Raw genomic sequence first — 19,318 nt, 5'->3', positions numbered from 1 at the left:
TTGGGTGAACTATCCCTTTATCAATTGTCAAGATTCATGTAGGGTTTATAAAAGCACTTAGTGTTCGAGCAAAAAATAGCAGCCACACCGGTGGCTTGTGGGGCCGTGCTTTATATAACTGTGTGTTTAAGAAATGGCAGCACAGTCTATTTTGGCAACTCCTCTCAATTGAGTTGAAGTCCAGGTATGACTGGCAGACCAACATAAACCTTCTTACTTCCTAAACCAACAGTGTGACAGCTAAATACAGTATGGAGGAAATTTCTGAGCTCCAGACGGACGCCTAGAGGGTCTAAGAGGATATTTTGAGCATTTTTTTTCCCCCCTCACATATATTATATTATATTATATTATATTATATTATATTATATTATATTATATTATATTATATTATATTATATTATATTATATTATATTATATTATATTATATTATATTATATTATATTATATTATATTATATTATATTATATTATATTATATTATATTATATTTTATTATATATAAGCCCTTCATTGCCATCTGTTGCTTGTTTTTGAGCACTGCACACAAAATTGGTAACAATAAAAGAACAGGCGTGGTTGCTCACACACACATTTTACAACAGTCACACCATTTCTTCTCCTCATCATTTACGCATTAAGATCGCCACAAAGCTTTTGTTTTTCTGTTTTACATCCATCCAACGCTACATGCCCTTTAACACAAGCACAGACCTGTTCCATCTTGCAGAATGGAGTCTTTTTATAAATATCATCTTGCGTAAATCAACCTCTGTTTTAGAAGTGTGTGTCTGTGTTTCCTAGGTGATGACCCACCTGCGGGTGATTGAGGAGAGGATGAACCAGAGCCTGTCTCTGCTCTACAAGGTGCCATACGTCGCAGAGGAGATCCAGGATGAGATTGGTAAGTGTGGACATCTGGATCAGGGTGGTGGTTTAGAAAATGGTGGAAATGGACTTCTTTCAAACACATGCAACAAGCATGTGATGTTTATTGCACACTACAGACAAGAAGAAAAAGAGATGCTCTTCATGATAGAAGTTTGTATAAATAAAAAAAATTGACTTAAATCATTCGCTTCTTTAACAACTTTTACTACAACTTTGATTCCACGTCCTTTTGTCACATTATATTTTTTTGCATCATGAGCTTGAGTAACACAGTGAGTACTAGTGGCAGGTATTTTCCTTTGTTGCTAGGTAACAACTCAGAGGAAGGTGTCAGCTTCAATGTTTTAACCATGTTTTTGTCCATTTGGTTTTACTACTGACAGTGAACACAGGATACACTAATTCTGTCTGTCACAGATCCACCGCATAAGATCAAGTTTGTGAAATGTTTGCATGAAATACACTCAGTGCACTCAGTTTTCCTTTCCATAGTGATAACAGCTTCTCTGATTGGTGGATCTCTGTGCAAGATTATGGGTAGTGTAGTTCTTCACTAGTATTTTACCTGTTAAAATCAGCATGAAATGCATGTCATTGATCTTATTGTGAATGATTAATCCATGCATACGTTTCATTTTTTTAATATAATATAATATAATGTAACATAATATAATAATAAATATTAATTTAATTTAATTTAATTATATTATATATATATATATATATATATATATATATATATATATATATATATATATATATATATATATATATATATATATATATATATATATATATATATATATATATATATATATACTTTTTTACAACACGACAACATATTAAGGACAGCATGCCTGTTCTTTTGTTGTCATCTATTTTTTTTTATTATTATTAAAGACATTAAAATCACAATCTCAACTTGTGGCTTCAACAGAAGCACATATCATTTAACTTAATCTTGAAACTCATTCTTGACATTATCACTAAAAAGGTTTTTACATTCTTGCTAAAAATCAGTTTCCTGATTGAGAAAATGATTGAGATTTGTACTGTTCTCTCTTTCTGTGGTGACAAGCAGCAATGAATACATGTTACTAAAGCAGACAGATTTTACATAATCAATAACCATCCATTCTTGCAAGTTAGGCTGGATTGCATTTAAGTAAATCGTGATCCGTACTGGAGTTCATGTGAACCAAAACCCAGACCTCCCTTTTTCAAGCCGTCTTGCTTGATGTGGTTTGCTAGTGCACATGAGCTCAGAAAATGGCTTTCACAACAACCATCAAATGGAATTCTGAATGCAAACTCTAAAGTGCCCTTGATTTAACATGGATAAAGATGTACAAAGATTTTGGGTCTATTTTATGTGTTCTTTTGTCCTGATGTGAGCTTTTAGTCCCCTAAAACTGCAGAATCTCTCTGCATCTCAGATGCCAAGATAATTACACCTGTATGAAAAGCTTGGCTTCAGTAATTAGCTCTCTCTCACTCTCTCTCTCTCAGACACACACACACACACACACACACACACACACACACACACAGTGTAATTTGGCAACTCTTTTTATCACTCAGCTTGAAAACATCTCACCGCAATCAAAGTAAATTGGAGTGTTCTGAAGCGTTTGTTGCACTGTGTTCTTTGTTTCAGGTGGAAACAGTCAAGCTGTTCCCAGAGACGCCCCTCTGCACTTACATATTTTTTTTTTCTTCTTTTTGTTCATTTTATGAGAGGAGCAGTGGCATTGTGTGTAGTGTAGATGAGACTAGTGTGTGGGGTTTGACAGAACTGGGTCAAGACTCCTCCAGATTCCCACTAGTGTGTGAAGATGTGTAGTTTTTAAGCCAGACTCTGTGGAGAATGTTTTTGCAAGTTTAGAGAAGTACTAGAAAGGGTCATTATTTATCTTTACTGATGCCTGGAAATGCCGCAGTACGAAACCTTGTAATGGATAATTGATTGCGTTTATGACTGCTTCGTGCCTCGTTTAATGGTTTTAGGGATAAATCCTTTCCTCCATCTCTTCCCTCCTGTGATTTGCTGTTTTTAACCATGTTCTTCCTCTCTGTATCTTCCAATTAAGATGAACTTCTGCAGGATCAAAAGGCAGATATGGACCAGTTCCTGTCCTCCATCTCTGAGTCTCAGCCTGATGTCACTGTGTCCTCTGAGGAGAGCATGGAGGTTCCTGCCTTTGAAGGAAAGCCCTTCCGCCCCTTCCAGGTCAACTCTCTGGGCTCCCCCGCTGAACCTGAGGGTAAGTTTCTTGTCTAAATTTACATTGCCAAATCTTTGAGGCTCACGGTTGCTCTCCGTAGTTTCTTAATATGGCACTGTTGCCGAGGCAGGTTTTGCATCAGTGTCATGCCACTAGACCCCTTCTCTTTTGGACAATAATGGCTAAACCCAGTCGGTATACTGTTTTTTATCAAGCCTTGATTCTGCCACGCAGTAAAAAATATAAAAGGTAAGAAGGTAAATCATTAATCTCACAATTCTGACTTTTTTTCTCAGAATTTGGACTTGACTCGCAATTGTGAGTTTATATCTCACAATTCTTAGAAAAAAGTAAGAATTGTGAGATATAAACTTGCAATCTGACTATATTTCTCTCACAATTGTGACTTTATATCTACCATTCTGACTTTTTATCTCACAGAATTGAGATATAAACTTGCAATTGTGAGGAAAAAGTCAGAGTTGTGAAATAAAAAGTCGCATTTTACATTTTTTATTTTTTATTCCATGGCGGAAACAAGTTTCAATAGGTTTTAGCCGGTTTAAACTGGTCTCCCAGCCCGGCCATGTTGGTCGTCAGCTTGAACATTTGAAATGTGTTCAAACCAAACTAGAATATCAGTTAATACCAGCAAACCACTTTAGGCTGGTTTAGATTGCTTTTTGGCAGGGTTGAACCCCATATCTTTGTTATAGCACTTAAAATTAAGAAAAAAAATAATATTGAATATCATATTTCCACTTTCTATTGAATATCATATTTGTAATACTATACTGTTAATACTATATCTAATGCTGAGAGCATTTGATGAAGTTTGGATTTCCTGTAGTAACCCGAGGATATACTAGCTTAGTAGGCTAAATGGTTAGCTATAAGCTAACAGAAAACTAAAAAGAGAGGCAAATATTTCAATTGACAATTATTATTGTTTCAGTTATATCATGTGATGGGAGATATATACTGTAAAGCACATTAATTGATGTATTTGCATTTAAGTTTACATTGGCTGCATCAGCATAGAATTGTGACGAATGTTGATCTAGAGTGATGTAAAAGTCGCATGAATTTTGATATGACTGTTCAAATTGAGGTCACATTGCAAAACATCAGACCTGTATCAGATTGAGGACCATATATGGAAGTGGCCCAAATCAGAATCAAAAAGATCAGATTCCATGTGGTTTTGAATAAAAGCAGATCCGAGTTGTGTACGAGCAAAATAATTGGCGAAAAATTTTTGCTAACAAAGGTAAATGTGACCATACCTTTACTCACTAACCACTAGAATGAATCTTACAAAACCTGTTATGGTGTGTGCACACCGAAAGCAAAGCGAATATTTGCATTGCTTTACTCGCTCTAGATTACTAGTGAGTTTTTGTTTTATCCATTAGAGTCATACGTCACCCCAAAATAAAAATAAAAAGAAGGTAAATAATTGCTTTCAGAAAATGAATACACACACACACACACACACACACACACACACACACACACACACACACACACACACACACACACACACACACACACACACACACACACACACACACACACACACACACACAAACACACAAAATAACATTTATTTTTATTTTGGGGCAAAATGTGACCTGTAAATTTTCCAGGAAAAGCTCAGCCAGCAGTACCTTGTTCACACATTAATGTTACGGCTTTTTCTCTGTCTGGCTCTTGTTTAAAGTATCTGTTTTGAGCCAGTACTAAAGCTCCGCTTGTAGCTTCTCTCTCAAAGCCAGTCAGGGGACGCTCTCTGGCAGCATGAGGCCTATTCCCATTAACGTTTGCTAAATGCTGAATGAAGCCCTGACGTCCAAATATTGCACTCGGGCCATAGGTTTCTGCTTATCTAAGCTTGCCTGAATCCCCATTGGCATCGCCTTAAACACAACGGCATTTGAAGTTCAGCTAAAATCATAAAGCCTGAGGCTCTGGCGTCACACTGCAGCCAAGTGCTTTGGAAAATCTCTCTCGTTCAGAGCCCAGTCCTGCTGTTTCACTGTCCTGCCTGGGCCTGCCAAGCCTTTAAGGAAAGGGCGAAATGTGCGAAATTAAGGTGCAATATACAAAAAGAGCAATGAAATAAGCACATTAGAGCCCAGGAGGGCTTTCATTATGACAGGCCTGTCCAGAAACGCATCCTGGTTCTTTCTTTCCCCTGTTCTTTGATTTGTTTTTCTTTATCATTCTGTCCCTGCGGGATTCTCTTCCGTCCGCAGACACAGCTTGATAACCCTGACTACTTCTCTTTTACTCACCTGTTTTTTTTCCTCTTTTTCTATTTCAATCTTTTCTTGTTTTGTCTTTTGCTTGTATGCAATGCCTAGGCGATCTCTCTGAACCCCCTCGTGCCTTCAAGAAAGGTGGGTCTCTGCTGCTTTTCTCAGTTTATCTTTTTTTTCCTCTTCAGCCTCCTAAATGTTGTGTTTGCTCTCTTTTTTTCTTGTTTTTTGTTATTATTATTATTATTATTATTATTATATTTTATTTATTTGCATATTGTGCTGGGTATTGAGTCCGATTTTTTTTCTGTATTTAATTTAAATTCTATCCGATATTGATTCAGTTTAGAGTATTTTCAGTAATGTCAGCATTTACACATATTTCGTGACTGTTGTAGTACATTACGTGCATTGTGACAGCATGTTAAATGTAAAAAAAAAAAAAAAAAAAAATGATTCACACACATAAAGTGCAGGGTTCATATTTTTTTGAATAATTTTAAAATATATAATTATTATTTTTTTTAAATATTTTATAAAATAGTAACATTATTATTATTATTATTATTATTATTATAAACATAAACATTTATATTATTGTTTTTATGTACGGATAATTCTGTCATTTTGGGAATTTAAAAATCTATATCGGATTGTTCAAATGAAAATGAATCAATTTTTACCCAGCCCTTCTTTCATACATCTTGATTCATCTTCCCATCTATCCTCATATTTTTTTTTACTGTATTTCCACCCCTTGGTTTTGCTCTGTCTGTCCCTTCAGCCCTGTTAGCCATCTTGTTCTTAATTTCCTCTCTCAGTCACTCCCTCAAATGGAGAGACCAAACATCCCATCTCTCAATGTCTGGCCGGAAGAGCTTTGCCTAATGAAAAGTCCAAGCTGCTTGTTAAGCTAATTAGCTATTTGGATCGGAGAACGAGTCCAGTGTAAATGTGCTGTGTGGTGCTAAAGCAGTTATGGCTGCCTCACTACCTGCCTTTGTCAGGAAGACAAATAACCTGATTCAGACCCAGCTCTCTGTGGACAGATCTTTAGCACTCATTTGCTACTTATTGGGCCTCCTCTCGCCATTCTCCTGTTATCTTCGCTAATTTTCTAGTTCTGTTGCAGGACCGCTTTTTCAACTGACCCAGAGCTAGATTTTGCTCCCAGATTGTATAGTTGGAACACAAACCTGTTTACCATTTAACCTTGTGGTTCCACCTCATGTGAATGTTATGGAAGCTTGTTTCTACCACTGTAATAAAAATAAAAAAGGTAATTTTGACTTTTTATCTCACAATTCTGACTTTTCTCTCAAAATTGCGAGATATAAACTCGCAATTGAGATATAATGATTGAGACAAATGAGATTACTTTATAATTTGCATTTGCGATTGACTTTATAACTCACAGTTGTGGCTTTATGTCTCGCAATTGTGAGGAAAAAAGTCAGAAAGATGAAAAAGTTGCAATTATCTTTTCTTTTTTTATTCCATAGAGGAAACAAGCTTGCATAGAATGCACCTATAAATCTGCTCTTAGATTATTAGTGATGCTTGCAAAGCTTGCAATTCACTATTACCATTGCTCATACTTGGGTTTAGGATTTGAAACATCCCTCTAACCCTGAATATTAAGCTTTTAGAGCATAAATTGTATCATACCGTTTGAACTTCAGACATGAACGACACCTCAAATTATGCAGCTTGTCGATGAGAGGTGTGCTGTTACTTTTGAAATGGTGATCTGACGGTTTTCGTCTGATGAATGATTTAAATTGCATTGAAAGTGGGACTTATAGCTAGCAGACGGACTTGAAGATGGGCTCTTTTTACATGAGCTAGCTAGCAACCTCTTAACAAAGCTTCAGGAGCTAGCTAGAAAAACACCCAGAATGCCTTAGAAACTGTATAGCAACACCGTACATCCACCCACAACACTGGCATCGTGATGGCGAGTAAGCACGGGCAAACACCACTCACGTTTTCTTTAGAAAATTTCCATCTCTGATTGGTCTTTTTGTTTTTGTCGTCTCATCTCATGTGTAAAGTCTAACTGTCTTACTGACACACTTCATCTCCATGTATTAAGTATTCAGCTTTGACTGTTTTGCCAGTGTCAATGTGGTGTGCGTATGTGTATTTTGGTGCTTAGTGATTCAGTCGTGCATGGTTAAGCTGTAAGCGCTTCCCTCCAGTACTTGTGACTGCCGTCGAACATAGTTAATCTTTTAGTGGTGGTGACCTGCTGCTTTGACAGTCAAACAAAGAGTGTGGGCGAAAGGTATTGTTCTCCTCTCGACCAATGAGATTTCTCTGACGTGGTATTATGCAACCGGGACTCATTTCAGCCAGGTGTCTTTAGAAGTTTCCAGCATTGACATGTTTTCCGCCATTGTGTTACAAGAGAAAATGCTATTTACACTGTTTAATATTTTAAATTCGTATACATCAAATCATGTCCCATGTGAAAGAGAAGCATGCAAGAGAAGCATACACTTTAGCATGTTTAAGTGCATGCTGAATGTAATGTTTTCAGTCACTTAATTGCTTATTTACAATTAAATGAAAAAGTTTTATAGTTTAAATTTATATTAAATGCAATTAGTTGAACCTAAGATTGTTTTTAAGACCCACTTAAGTACACTTTTATATGAAATTGCATAATTGCTTTTATTGTCTTTGAAATAGAGTGGTGCAGGGATGACATCCAAAACCTTAAAACTTAATTCACCACTGATTCCCTCAAGATTTTATAATGGGATTTTTCAATTTATGAGTACAATTAAGAGTAAAATAAAGCCAGTGGTTAACATAACTTGATGATACTTTGACGTTTTGTTCTACAACGTAGATTATCGAACACACCCAACACACCTATATCGGAATCGCAAATTTTAAAGCAGTGATGTTTATTTTTATTGAAAACGCATGTTTCTAATAAGTAACTAAATAAGACATAGGAGAATTTCAAAGGAACCGGCGGCAAATTAGTCTTCTGGGTTCTGACGTCATCCCTGCACCACTTTATATGGTTAAAGTGTACTGCCGAAACTAAAATATACTTAAATGTCATTTCTATTGAAAATTGTCATGTATTTGTAATTACACATTTGTAATAATGTAACAAAAGTGTAATACCAAATAACACACTACAGTTAAAATTATAATCAAGTGCTTTAGTATGTTAGTCAACACATCATAATAAGTACTTCTATAATTTAACATTATTACAAAATGCACCTTTTAAAAGTATACTGAAAGGGATAATTCACCCAAAAATTATCCCATGATTTACTCACCCTCAAGCCATCTTAGGTGAATATGAATATCTTCTTTCAGACAAACACAATTGGAGTAATATTAAAATATATCCTGGCTCTTCCAAGCTTTATAATGGTAGTGAATGGGGCTCAAGATTTTGAAGCCCAAAAAAGTGCGTCCATCTATCATAAGAAGTAATCCATACGGCTCCAGGGGTTAATAAATTTTCATTTTTGGGTGAACTATCCCTATAAGTGTGTTATGAAACATAATCATGAAAGTGGACTCTCTTGGATATTTTTAAATATATCTCTGATTGCGTTCATCTGAAAGAATTATCATATAAACCTAGGATGGCTTGAGGGAGAGTAAATCATGGGATAATTTTCATTTTGGGGTGAACTATCCCTTTAAGTGCACTTAAGTGTCCTTTGATTTCAGTATTATATTACCTGCAAGTAGTTTTTAAAAATATACTTTTAGGATTTGAAGTACAGTACATGTGCACATTGAATATAATTAAACACACTTCTTTTTTTAAAAGGAGTAGTTAATAGCCAGATAGGTATTTAATCATTATTTTGTAGCAAATGCTGTCTTTCAAAACAGATTGTCAACATTTAATGCAGTCATTTAAGGCCTTTTATTTTTAATGTAGTAAAATGTTACAATTTGAAGCAAATTGCCTTTTGAAGGAAGGAAGCGTCACCGTTGGGATATCAGTATCCTCTTGAGTGAACTTGACCATTAGCCTTCACAAATTCCCAGCAGGTAGAAGCTCAAATGGACTGATTGGTTCTGGTATGGAACGACCACTTTTGACCATCCTGTCATTTGTTCCATTCAGAAATGTCACATTGTGGCAGGAAAATGGGTTATGAATGCAGTTTCATGTTGACTTTAATTGTTTAATATGTAGGGTGATTCTGTATATTTATAGAGCTGTTACTGGAAACAAGTGCTCACAGGATGTCTCAAGGCACTAATTCTACCAGGAAGAGACCTTTTGACCACAGTAGATCACACCTCTTACTGTGAGCTGAATGTTTACGCTGAGCTTGTCTGGACTGATCCAGGAGGACTCTGGCTTCAGTGGAGCTTCTACACTTTAATAAGTGCATGACTAATGAATGAGTCCGTGTTGGTGTGCCATCCCCTGAATGACTGCGCTGAAAATAAATAAATAAATAAATAAAAAAAATGGCAAGGCAGCAGGTTTCTGGCCATGATTTGGCTTGTGCTAGAAATTGAAGTCTCGATGGCAGCTACTGCTGATCAGAGATATTTGTAAGCATTTGATTTTGAGTTTTCTTGCAAGTTTCCAATTTGTCTTCCTTTCTCCGGTTGGCTGTTCCCTCTGCAGGCTCTGGCATGAACAGTCTGGATGGTCTGATTGGAGCAGAAGAAAAAGTCATCAACAGCAAGAGCAAGATCAACGAAAATGTGGTGAGACCACCAGCCTGCCTCGAGCGCCACACACGCTTTACTGATCTGTTGCGTACACTGTGCCAACTGTCAGTTACATAAGCTAACAAAAAAATAACAATTCACGATTATTATAAATATTCAATTTAAGTGCTAATAATAATACAATACAGAAATGCCTTCATGATGCACCTGGATGAACAGTAATATGATACAGACAATTTGCTTTGTAAGTCTAATTATATATAGTGTATAGCTATGGTCTCATAGTTATAACTGTGCAATGTGAATTTATTTGTCTTTACAGCGCTTGCAAGGCAGCACTGGATTAACATAACTCTTGTTATCCTTCTCCAAAATTTGGGGGGATTTTCAAATGTTTTGATGCCGAGGAAGCCCAAATATGATAGTCATCCACCTTTTAAAATATAAGGACAGCAATATAATGTATAAATGCCATTTATACTTTAGAAAATAGCTGTTAAAAGCCAAAATATATATATTTTTAAATATTTTCTCTGTATTACAGGATTAGTTCACTCCAGAATTAAAATTTCCTGATAATTTACTCACCCCCATGTCATCCAAGATGGTTTTTTTGGTTATTTTTATGGTTTTTAAGGAAAACATTCCAGGATTTTTCTCCATATAGTGGACTTCACTGGGGTACAATGGGTTGAAGGTCCAAATTGCAGTTTCAGTGCAGCTTCAAAGGGCTCTACACGATCCCAGACGAGAAATAAGGGTCTTATTTAGCAAAGCGAGTGGCCATTTTCTAAAAAAAAAAAAAAATAGATATACTTTTAACCACAAATGCTCATCTTTCACTACTCTGCGATCCGCCACACAATACGTAATCACGTTGGAAAGGTCACGCATGATGTAGGCGGAAGTACCGACCCAGTGTTTACAAAGCAAACATGCAAAGACTTAGTCAAAAAAAAAAAAGGAGGAGAAAATAATTTTTTCGCCTATGTCACGCCTATGACCTTTCCAACGTGATTACGTAATGCGTGAAGTCGTGGTCCGTGGACGCATCGCAGAGCTTAGTGCAAGAATACTTAAAGTATATAAATTTGTATTTATTTTTATTTTTTGGAAATTTACCAATCGTTTCGCTAGATAAGACCCTTATTCCTTCACTGGGATCGTGTAGAGCCCTTTGAAGCTGCACTGAAACTGACATTTTGACCTTCAACCCGTTGGTAGCTGTTGAAGTTCACTATATGGAGAAAAATCCTGGAATGTTTTCATCAAAAACCTTAATTTCTTTTTGACTGAAGAAAGAAAGATATAAACATCTTGAATGACATGGGATGGGGGTGAGTAAATTATCAGGAAATTTTAATTCTGGAGTGAACTAATACTTTAAATTGACAGGATCATTTTTCCAACCCATTATTAATGTCATATTTAATGTTTCAATTTTATATACATTTAAAATGTATTTCTAGTCTCATTTTTGTAAATAATTGTTAAAAAGCAGCTTTATGGACAGTAGAACCTGCAGTGAGTAGATAAAAGTGACAGTTTTGTACTTAAAAAAAAAAAAAAAAATACTTTCTTAAATAAAATGACTGAGGTGGTTATTAAATTCAGTAAATGTTAAACTTCTCTGAAATTTTCTGCTGACCCTTTGGGTTCCCAGCCCCCCTGTTTGAAAACCTATTAATTTCAGTGCTATTTTATTTATTTATTTTTACTTTGTTTTTAAATTTATCATAGAAGTTTAAAAATCTCTCATTGACTTCCTAAAATCTAATCTTACCTTAAACTTTAGCATTTCTTTTGCTGCCTTGCAATCACTCCTTCCAGAAATACAAATCTGGTTTATTTCATTTTTATCTCATTCATAGCATTCATTGCATGCCACATTCACATATTTCCCAGTCACATTCCAGTCTCCTCTAATCACAGCTCACACAAAAGCCCGTGTGATTGTGAAGGACTGAGCTGGAGACTTGCAATGCATGATCTCTCTAAAGAATGTGACTCATATGTTCTGCTTGTTTTGTTTGTACAATATTTCTGCATGTTTGTCTTTCTGATATCACACAGATGCGCGATCAGAGGATCTAAGCTACATTAAAGGGATAGTCCAGCCAAAAATGAAAATTGTCTCATCGTTTGCTCATGTCATTCCAAACCTGTATGTATGTATTTCTTCTGCGGAAGATATTTTGAAGAATGTTGGGAACCAAGCAGTTTCAGTTCCCTTTGTATGGAGAAAAAAAAATACAATGGAAGGCAACGGGAACCAAAACTGCTTGGTTACCAACATTCTTCAAAATATCTTCTTTTATGTTCCACAGAAGAAAGTAAGTTTTGGGTGACTGTCTCTTTAAACATGCTCTGATTAGCCCTTTATTGAATGTTTTTCAATACATCTTTAGGTGTTTTTGTGTTTGAGAGCAGAATACCAAGATTTTCCTTACATTAAATGCAACCGGCTATGTCTTTAAATCAAAGCTCATGAATCATTTTGGATTTGCTCACAGTATTTAATACCCATCTATTGCTATAAACAGCAGTAAACCAGCACTAAAACCATCACAGACACTGAGGGGGAATGTCACTTGTCAATATTCTGAACAGAATAGTTGTCAATCAATTAGTATTTTTCGATGACAATTTTTTTTTTTAGGTGTACATTTGTTCCCCCTCAATCTTGATTTTTCGCTTACGGCCCTTCAGTAATCTAACCGACACTGCACATCACACACACACACTGACTCAATCTTCAGTTCCCAAGGAAGTAACTGAGACTACCCTGTCTGTGTTGACAGGTGATTGATGAGACTCTGGATGTTAAAGAAGTGATTTTGAATGGTGTTGATCCTCTGGTAAGTACAGCGCCCTCCTGTGCCCAATACATGGTACTGTCAAACACTGCAGTCTCAGATTAAGGGATGTAAATGGGTTAGTGGGGGATTACAGTAGACTGCTTCTCTACTATCTGTGAGCAAATGACAGTTTTACATCATTTATTACCTTACATTGTTTATGCACAATCCTCCACAGCACGTGTGCATGTTTTTAACGCGAGCGCATGAGCATGTCCGGTGGATACGCGTCATTCGTCATCATTAGGCTCTCACACAAATGGAATTGAGCACTAAACGTTTGTGTGTGAAAATTGCCAGTCACGGCTGTCGTTGGCTGTCTGTGCACATTTAGTTTACCACTTTGCAAAGCAGATCAATACTACCAACACATTCATTCATGTTATAAGCACAATTTCGATCTTGAAAATGTGACATATGAAATAATAGCCTCAAAAATCGAGTTTTCTTTTTTTAAATGGAACAGTTTATTGAACCTTTATTGAACACACAGTTTGCTTATGCGTCTTTGTTGAGTATCATATTTGATAGATGAGGCTTTTATGGCTCCTATATAGTGAGAATATGAAGCTCATAATCGAGGAGGAAAACAACCTTGATTTTATTAAGGCCCAAACCGAGCAAAAATGTAATTTGCAGTTGCTGATATTTATATGGCTAAAAAAAGATGACATTTTAATAGCTTGTAATGTAAATTAATGAGATCTTTATAACTGCATAACAGACTGCTTGCATAAGCTGCATATAAATATCAGTTCCCAATAATATCAGTTCCCATATAAATATCATCTCCAAATAATATGTCTTAGTAAGATGATATTTAATGCTTAATTTTGTGATCAAAGCTCTAGTTTTATTTTGGGGGGGCAAAACAATATAATACAATATAATGCAATACAACACTCTAAAAATTCTGGGTTAAAAACAACCCAAGTTGGGTTGAAAATGGACAAACCCAGCGATTGGGTTAAATGTTTGCCCAACGTGCTGAGCAGTTTTATTTAACCCAACTATTGTTTAAAAATGACTATATGGCTGGCTTAAAATGAACCCAAAATATGTTGGAAATTAAAAATCTGACACATAATTACTAGAGGCAACAATAATAATAAAAAGGTGAACATTTATTAATAAGCAATTTAATAAATGTTTACAGTTTCATTATTATTCATTAAACTTAATAATACATTTTTATTTCCAGCATATCTTGTGCTCATTTTAAGCAAGCAATACAGTAATTTTTAAACAATAGTTGAATTAAATAAAACTACACAGAAGGTTGGGCAAACATTTAACCCAACCACTGGGTTAAAACAACCCATTTGCTGGGATTGTCCATTTTCAACCCAACTTGGGTTGTTTTTAACCCAGCATTTTTAGAGTGTACATTAGGCTTTATAGGGTTAAAGGGATAGTTCACTCAAAAATGAAAATTCTGTCATCATTCACTCACCCTCGTGTCGTTTTCAAACCTGTATGACTTTCTTTGGTGGAACACTAAAAGGAAATGTTGGAAAAGAGCAGCGTGAACATGTTTCAAAACATCTCTGCAGAAGAAAGAAAGTCATACAGGTTTGGAATGACATGAGGGTGAGTAAATGATGAGAGAATTTTAATTTTGGGGGGAACTGATGCTTTAAGATGGCTGTTTTTGTGCGAGGAAATGCAACAAATTCAGACTTGAAGCAATGAAAAAAGAGGCTTGATTTACGTGAAAGACATTGTGTCTTTCAAGACTATAGTCATGTGATTTAAATTTACATTCTGCTGGAGTGTGATGGAACGTAAGAGAATGTTAAGAGAATCTCTTTCTTACTAGCCATCTCGAATTGATTTGATTCTCATTTGGTACTAATTATGGCACATTATGTAGCCATGGCAACTGTATTTGTTGCCTCACTGTACACGTTACAGTATGATTTCCCTGCTTCAGCTGCACTCGCAGCATTGAAAGCTCTTTAACCATGTTTGTCGTAGCTCTTTGTGCTTTGGGAGTGTAAATACGCTGGTGTTTATTTTTCCCTCGCAGTTCAGTCGTGGATCAGAGAAGGAGACGTTCCGCCCCCTGGTGGATGACTTCAGCTTCGGGAGCAGCGCTCTGATTGGCCTGCTGGTGATTGCGGTGGCCATAGCGACCGTGATTGTGATCAGTCTCGTGCTGCTGAGGAAGAGGCAGTATGGCACCATCAGTCACGGCATTGTGGAGGTGAGCTAACGGTCACACATGACGTTCCATCATTCACTCTCGTTGTTTTCAATGCAACCTTGAGGATAACAACAAAAAGGCTAGACAAATTCTCTCGATCGCTGTGAAGGATAATGCTCTCACTGAGGGCACACAAGGACAAGCAGGTTCAAAGAAAGTTTAGTCTTTTACCTTTTATATACATTGAAGTCATATATAATATATATAAAATTATATTATTTTATATTTATAAAATAATATATAAAAATTATAGTTAATATACACTACCATGGAAAGGTTTGGGGTCAGTAAAAAAAAACATGAATTTCATAATATTCAGCAAAGATGCATTAAATTAAGCAAAAGTGACGGTAAATACATTTATAATGTTACAAAAGATTTCTGTTTCAAATAAATGCTTTATTAGTCAGTAAAGAAAAACAATGCATGGTTTCCATTTCCACAAAAATATTAAAGGTACAGTAAGCAATTTCTGAGAAACACTCAGCGATTTCTGAAAATTTAAATAAACACCCACGCAAACAATTTTGTGAATATTTGCTAGATGTTTGTTTTGTGTGAGTGCTGTAAAAGAAATATTGTGCTCATACATAGTCCTGGTAGGGCTGGGCGATACGGCAAAAAATAAAATCTCGTTTTTTTTTTTCAGAACGATTGACCAATTCACGATTTCGATTTTTTTTTTCTTTTCAATGTTTAACTAGTCAACTTAAAAATGTAACTACAATAAGATTCAAGTTACATTCTCTTTATTAACCACCTGGTTAAAAATCGTTCAATTCCAAAAGTGCACCACACCTGAAGTGATCAACATGGTGTAAATGTAAAACAGATGACTTATTTGTTAAATATCTTTGTAGAAAATATGCATGAAATATGAAGGCAAATGTTGTACAAACTTATCTTAAACATATTTATTAGACAAAAAGTAATGGCAATAAATAACACCAGTAATTGGCTATTATTAACAGCAAATGCATTGTAAAAACAGAAAAGAAAAGCACCTTTCAGCCTGTCACCTGTCACCATCATTTTTCCCATTCCGCTGCCCACGTCTTTTTTCAACGCAATGTGTTCTGTGTTCATAGAGCGTCACATGAGAGCAGTTAATCAGGCGCGCCATCATGTGGTCGGATCATTTTCTTATCTTAACGGTTATCGTTGCTGTATTGTCAACATGTCTAATTGTAACGTTTATTCAAAATCGTGATTTGGCGATCGAAAAATAATAAAATCGAGGCAAAAGATTAAATTCGAATTAATCTGAAAAATCACCCAGTCCTAAATCCTGGCTATGTAAATAGGGAGCGTATCCACTCATGTTGGGGGAGGAGAGTGGGGTTAGTAATCAAAAATCGATTCCAATTCTGGAATAGGGTCAGGAATCGGATACTTGCACTAAACTTAAATTTTCAATTCTGCTTATCGATACCATTTTCAAGTACAAAAAGATGTGAAAGAGAACTCAATTCAGCACTTGGACCGCACACTGTTTTCTTTGCACGCAATACTGAATTGAGTTCTCGTACGTGTCGTCTTGCGCTTGAACGCACAAATACACAAAATTATATCAAAATATCCTCAAACAGTCGTTTTTGTCTTAAGTAAACGTAAACAGTTGAGAAAGACATTATATTGGATCCGTGCATTCAGTCTTCAAGTGGAGAGACATTACAGAGTGGGAACGCCTGAAAACGGACACAGAGGTTGCTTTGTTTCTGCTCGATATGTCAGTAAGATTGTTTTTTTGCTGTTTCACATAACCAAGATATGCTGTTGAATCTCAGCTGATTCATCCATACTTGCGCGAGTTGTCTGATGCGCCAGTTGTTAGTGGTTGCCTGTGTTGCATAGCGTGTTTGATATTTTGGGGGCGGAGCAATGAAGGGAGGGGTGCGTTTCTTTGGGTGCCGATTTCAAATATCAACAGTATTTCTCAGAAATCGACACTGAAAAATTACATTTTAAAATAGAAAACAGTTATTTTAAATTGTAATAATATTTTACAATATTACAGTTTTTATTGTGTTTTTGATCAGATAAATCCAGCCTTGGTGAGCAGAAGAGCTTTTGAATACATTTGAACAGAAGTATATATTTAATTTATTTTTTTTAAGGATGCACTGACATGTTGATTCTTTCTCTTGTGTTTCAGGTTGACCCTATGCTAAGTCCAGAAGAACGTCACCTGAGCAAGATGCAGAACCATGGCTATGAAAACCCCACCTACAAATACCTGGAGCAGATGCAGATTTAGCCATCATGGGGGCTGTGGAGCTAGAGAGGGGAGAACATACTACTGACCAATATAAAACTGCTCTCAAATCATTTCATGCATTTGAAATGCATATTCTGGTTCATTTAAAGAAAACAAAAAACAAAAAAACAACGGTTTATTAATACTACTACTTCTAATACTGCTACTGTTGTACCATGGAGCGCAATTTTATGCTCTTGTAACTTTTTTTTTTTTCTTTCAAAGGCAATTTATCAGTGGTTTTAAATCAGGAGAACGTGATTCTGCAAATTAGCTTGGAATTGATTTTCCGTACATAAAATTGGAGCATATTATAATGTTGTTTTAAATGTTAATTTTATAAAGTTCTAGTCTATAGAGGTACAGCAAAGCCGAAACAATCAATATAAAGAGACAGCAGTTTGTCTACACCATCGCTGGCCGCCGGATATACTTCTTTTAAATAGATTGCTTGTATATGAAGGTTATTTGTAACAACTTAAATGTATAGTGAATCAGAAAATATGAGAAGAAAATCATTAATTCATTTACTTTGTAATTATTAAAAACACATGATATACATAAACAGAAAAAAAAAAAGTAGATGGTAAATTTATTCATAGTCATTTTTTTTCCAGAGCTTAAATCTTGGCTGGGTTACAGGTTTAAACTTTGAGATTAAAGGACTGATACTGCGGTCCAAACATCTGATACCATCACCTGTGTAAGATACGATGAATGGTTCGAACAGAATGGCGTGACAGCCTGCCAGATATTTTGGCCGATTGTGAATGTAGAGGTGCCCGATTTCAGTAACATTACCACGTCTTTTGTTTTTCTCCTTTGGTTATGGTGTCATATACTTGGACCATTAAACGGTGCGGCCCCTGCAGATGGTCATTGCGCATTGGTTCGAAGCAAGGTTCGGGGGCCTCCAGTCTCCCATATCACAGTAAAATATCTCTCTACTCGGACTCTACTAGAAGAATGTTATTTTTCCTGCCGTTACATCCACACACTCCAACACTCCCCTTTTATAGAGTAAATCTGGCCTGATAAAATGTTGCATTCAGCTTATGTTTATCACAATTATTCTGCATTTTCATTTCATAGCTGCCTATTGAGAACTGCCATGGGGAGTTTATCATGTGGCAGTGCTTTGCACACATTGCTTAAATCAAAGAGAGCTTAGATACGTTACCGGAGTCGTCTGTAATTGTAATACTATGATATGTATAGTTTATAACATTAGTCCCACAAGGACATACCCTTGAAAACCACGATAATGCGCTAAAAATGCACTAAAGTTACCCAGCTGGAGGCCAAGGCAGGTGAAAGAAATGTTTTGCATGTCCACTACTATGGAAGGCAAGGAAAAATTTGAATCATTTTTTTTTCTCTCTTCCCCCTTCTTAGCAGTGTCTTTGTATGCCTGTATAGTTGATGTTGCAATCATAGCTTTTATCAAGGACATCCTGTGGTGTGCATTGTTCTTATATGAGATGTTATGATATATTTTTAAGTTTATTCTCTTCTTTTATTTTCTATTCTTTTCCCTCTTCCTGTGACAGTATTTCTGTATGTGACTTTCACTATGCACCTAAATGGCTCCAATCTTGGACCTTGTCATTGCCTGCTTGATTGTGGAAATGGTCGTAAGGGCGAGGGGAAAATAATACAAAGTTCATATATTAGAAGTAAAATATGATTGAATCCAGTGGAAAATGGCTTCTTGGTTACAGGTGGGAAACATCAATAAATTCACTACTTCCATGAACGTGTCATTGTGTCTTCTGTATTCTGCTTTGTGTACCAGTATATAAAAAAATATATGAAAATGTTCTCATTATATCTGATGAAAGTAGACTGATTTTATATATATATATATATATATATTTACATATTTTACATTATAAAGGTTTATATATTTATATAAATGTGTGTGTGTGTGTGTGTATATATAC

The 19,318-nt window shown here is 35.8% G+C and overlaps 1 protein-coding gene across 5 annotated transcripts in view; it reads left to right on the top strand.

Annotated features, from left to right (window-relative positions):
• Positions 1–19,127, top strand: part of aplp2 (amyloid beta (A4) precursor-like protein 2) — a 103,004-nt gene extending 83,877 nt beyond the window's left edge. For 2 of the 5 annotated variants that reach the window (XM_048168589.1, XM_048168585.1), the window contains 7 exons: positions 805–904; positions 2,982–3,155; positions 5,483–5,518; positions 10,008–10,090; positions 12,856–12,912; positions 14,942–15,118; positions 17,274–19,127. In XM_048168589.1, the coding sequence (XP_048024546.1) occupies positions 805–904; positions 2,982–3,155; positions 5,483–5,518; positions 10,008–10,090; positions 12,856–12,912; positions 14,942–15,118; positions 17,274–17,375 (729 nt within the window). In that variant the 3' untranslated portion in view covers positions 17,376–19,127. The remainder of the gene's footprint in view (positions 1–804; positions 905–2,981; positions 3,156–5,482; positions 5,519–10,007; positions 10,091–12,855; positions 12,913–14,941; positions 15,119–17,273) is intronic. The other 3 variants (XM_048168587.1, XM_048168586.1, XM_048168588.1) reach the window with 3 other exon arrangements.
• The last annotated feature ends 191 nt before the right edge of the window (positions 19,128–19,318 follow it).

Source organism: Megalobrama amblycephala, linkage group LG19 (genome assembly GCF_018812025.1).
Source record: "Megalobrama amblycephala isolate DHTTF-2021 linkage group LG19, ASM1881202v1, whole genome shotgun sequence".
Lineage (NCBI taxonomy): Eukaryota > Metazoa > Chordata > Actinopteri > Cypriniformes > Xenocyprididae > Megalobrama > Megalobrama amblycephala.
This window is presented reverse-complemented; position numbering and strand designations above follow the sequence as displayed.